Source organism: Bicyclus anynana, chromosome 1, assembly GCF_947172395.1.
Source record: "Bicyclus anynana chromosome 1, ilBicAnyn1.1, whole genome shotgun sequence".
NCBI lineage: Eukaryota > Metazoa > Arthropoda > Insecta > Lepidoptera > Nymphalidae > Bicyclus > Bicyclus anynana.
In genome coordinates this window covers 10106047-10109745 of record NC_069083.1, presented here as the reverse complement: position 1 = coordinate 10109745, position 3699 = coordinate 10106047, and the positions used below count along the sequence as shown (strand labels likewise).

General features: G+C 32.5%; 1 protein-coding gene across 1 annotated transcript; it reads right to left on the bottom strand.

Moving 5' to 3' along the window:
• Window positions 1-325: 325 nt before the first annotated feature.
• LOC112046882 (splicing factor 3B subunit 6) lies at window positions 326-2370 on the bottom strand. Its single transcript, XM_024083711.2, has 3 exons — window positions 2081-2370; window positions 1851-1969; window positions 326-963 (listed from the first exon to the last, which is right to left on the bottom strand). The coding sequence occupies exons 1-3, from the start codon at window positions 2108-2110 to the stop codon at window positions 732-734; spliced, it is 381 nt and encodes a 126-aa protein (XP_023939479.1). The 5' UTR covers window positions 2111-2370; the 3' UTR covers window positions 326-731.
• Window positions 2371-3699: the final 1329 nt, after the last annotated feature.

Here is a 3699-nt window from a genome sequence, read left to right as displayed (position 1 = left end):
GATTTTTATTTGAGACACATACATGCCCCTAACATACTTTATTTTGTAAAAGACATGTTATATGAAGTGTTCATATAATACAAATTCTGTACATTGAAGATATATTGAAATTTTTTGTAGGGGGGCATTATATAATCAATACTGAAGCTAAAAATATTATTTTGTGATTTATTGTGTCTCTGTGTTTTTTTGTTATTCGGTCATCACGCTGAAACTACTGAATGAATTAAAATGAAACTTGGCACGGTTTAAGACCATAATACGGAGAAGGTTATAGGATTATTGCAAAAATAAAATAAGAAGGGGGTGAAATAAGGGTTGAAAGTTTGTATGGAAAGTCCTTTATTTTTAGAGATACAGTTTTAATTTGTTCATAATTAATCGTGAAAAAAATACGAAATATAATGGTATTCAAATATATTTCAAATCCAAACTCTAGTGTATCTTTTTGTACACAAGTATTTAAATTGGTCATACTTTTAAATGTGCAACATTTAAGTTTAGTTCACTTTTCGGACTAGAAATAAAGCCAGGTTAAGTTATTGTACATCAATAGGAGGACTTGAAGAGATGACACATCTTGCTCCAGAGATTACTTATAACTTTTGAGTATAATATAAAAAAGAATATTATTTGAAATTAATGATTCAAAATGAAAACTAATCCTTAAAAAATGAAAGTGCGGGGAATATTAAAAATTCAACCATATAGAGCCTTTAGTTTATAAATATTTATTTACGTAGTTCTTCTGTGGAAATACCATATTTCTTCTTTAAAGTATCTAATTCTTCTTGTTTCTTTTCTATATCCATACCCTTAAATGCTTTGTTAGATCTATAATATAAAACTACTAAATATCTGTTGCACACATTGAATCCAGATAAATGGTCACATGCATTTTTAGCATCAAAGATATCTTCGTATACCACAAACGCAGTTCCTCTAGTCTCGGGTGTATTGCCACTGAAAAAATAATTAAAAAAAATATACAACTCCACACACATATTTGAATACCTAATATTTTTTACTATAAGTATGAGTACTACAGTAATTTTTGATGAATTCCTCTCCTCCCAATGTGTATCAAAAATTGTTACTAACCAGCTGTGTTTTACTGTTGCTTAATTAATACTTACACAACTTAACAGCTATTGTCCTACAAACATGTTACATTATCTTGTTCCTATGCTCAGAAATTTTATTACCTAATACCCTGTTAACCACCAGAATCAAGAATTTTCTTAAATTTATAAGTTTAGCGTCTCATCAAGATGAAGCTACCTATGGAAAATTAACTTAATGGTGATCAATTGTAAAAATGCTCCCCAGATCCTGGACTATTACAGATTTGCCAGATCTTTGCCAACTAATCTCAAACTATGACAGTGGCCAGTGGAAGTCACTTTGACTTTCAAGGTAGTATTTATGCTGGGCTGTAAACAGAATAGTAGTAGAATGCATGTGATCAACATGCTTATATTGAGATGGATGTGTGGTATGACAAGAATGGAAAAATAAGGAATAAGTATAAAAGAGGAAGTCTGAAAATGGCTCCAGAGCAGAAAAATTGAGGAGTGAATGGTTAACTTGGTATTGACATGTATTGCAGAGAGACGAAAATCATATTACCAGAAGTTTGAATTTACAAGTGGAAGGACACAAAAGGAGAGGAAGGTCAAGATGTGATGGTTGGAGTAAAAGAAGACATGAGTGTAAAGGGAGTGGATGATGAGTTGACAAGTAATAGAGACAAATGGAGGAGATTGACATATTTTGCTGCCTTCATTTAAGTGGGAAAGACCATGTAGATAGAGGTATTTAGGTGAACACTATTATGAAAACATACTTACACACGAATTTGCCTTATTGCGCCATATTTACCAAATATATCATACATTTCTTCAGCTGATATTTTATAAGGTAAATTCCTAATGTATAGGATTCTATTGACTTCAGGTGGAAGCCTCACCTAAAAATAATAATAATAAAGTAAAATAATTTAAGAATTAGGTAACGATATCGGAATGGATACTGTACTGTAGTTACAAAATGATAATGAATAAAACAAAAGTTAACTTACATTTGCACGTCTTTGAAGAGCCAATGCCATAATATTAGCAGTAAGTGAGCCTTTTACTTGATCCGGTAATTGTAAATTTACTTTGTCTATAAATGAGAATGTTTCAAAAGGCGACTACTACTATCAAGAAATGAAAATCACTGGGGGCTAAAAACAAATAACCATCAATAATTGAAATACTCAAGCGTTTTGAGTTATCGTTTACCACTGGAAAACAAAGATTAAATTAATATAGCTGGAAAACTACACTACAAGCTCACAAGCACAAAACAAGTAAATGATAATGACACTGACAGTTGACACTGACAAATGACAGCCAAGCTAAGGAACATTTTTTTTAATATCATGCTTTACGGCTTTGTATTCTAGCTTTTTTAAGCCAGTAGTCACTTTGTACAATGGTAATCACGACCGTCTATTTTATAGATTTAAGGCTTTGACTAATTAGACTATGGACCTGTTTTGCATCTAAATACACCAACAAAACAGTCTGTCGTTTTTTGAGGGGGACGAGCTGAGGTAAACTCACACATCGAAAACATTTACCACCATTGTATATTCTGTTTCCATACACTACACACAACTATATAATTGACTCGCAATACACACACGCGTAATTTTTACACAGACTAACCAACACATCGCTTAGACTATCCACAGAATATATACGTAGAATATTCGATTACTTGATCGATTTTTGCTGTTTCGTCAAAAGAATCGATTCTTTTTATTACATTTTTTTTTATTACAAATTGTTTTTATTACAAATTTGATAAAATTATGGTAGAATTACTTACAAATGAAACGTTACGTTATCTTTTACTAAACTACAAGTTTTGGCCGTTTTTTATGCCATTCAACTTCACAAACCGGCATTTTTAGGGAGCTCTTTACACGACGAAAACGATTACAACCATAGATTTACGATTCGGTACAAGTACCTAAATTCTATGATAGCAATAGTTTTTTTAACGCGCTTAGACCATTAAAAATAATTCTTTTTTATTAAACTAAGTAAACGCGTTAGATCATTGACTTTTGATCTTTGCCAGAGCAGTAACGGATAGCGGGGCAGGTCCTGTTATTAATGGTCGAAGGTATTACCTAATGATTTTACTATAATTTAGTATTTTAATCGAGTATGAACAATTTTTGGCCGGCAAATCTAAAAATTGTTCGTACTCGACCAAAATACTAAATTGGTCCGAACTAGGCCTCAAATATTCGACCATTAATAACAAATATAATAAAGTCTTAATAGTCATAGAGAATATTCGATTGAAATTAAGGTAGAAATCTGTAGAAATACTTACAAATGACGTTACAAACGTTACTCAATCAAAGGAGACTCTAAAACCCCACGAGGTCCTACAGAACCGATTCATACGTCCGTCAGGCCAGGGGCGCTCCGTGGTTTGTAGAAAATAACGACTTATAGACCTACATTTCCTCACAATAGCTGAATGAAACAACTCTGGAAAACTTATTTTGAAAGAGCCGCCACCCACCCCAACCATTTAGTGGTTGACACAACTACACCCCCGATTCGAACGTTGATTGTAGATCTAGACGCCTAAAAAACGTCCCTAACGATCCTGACGATAACATAATGAACGAAA

What these genes read in the sequence shown, in the direction of transcription:
- LOC112046882 (XM_024083711.2), bottom strand. Translation starts at nt 2,110, where the DNA reads ATGGCATTGGCTCTTCAAAGACGTGCAAAT. An exon ending in CTCTTCAAAGACGTGCAAAT is followed by an intron (nt 1,970 to 2,080) that starts GTAAGTTAACTT and finishes TATTATTTTTAG; the next exon opens with GTGAGGCTTCCACCTGAAGT. An exon ending in GCAATAAGGCAAATTCGTGT is followed by an intron (nt 964 to 1,850) that starts GTAAGTATGTTT and finishes TTATTTTTTCAG; the next exon opens with TGGCAATACACCCGAGACTA.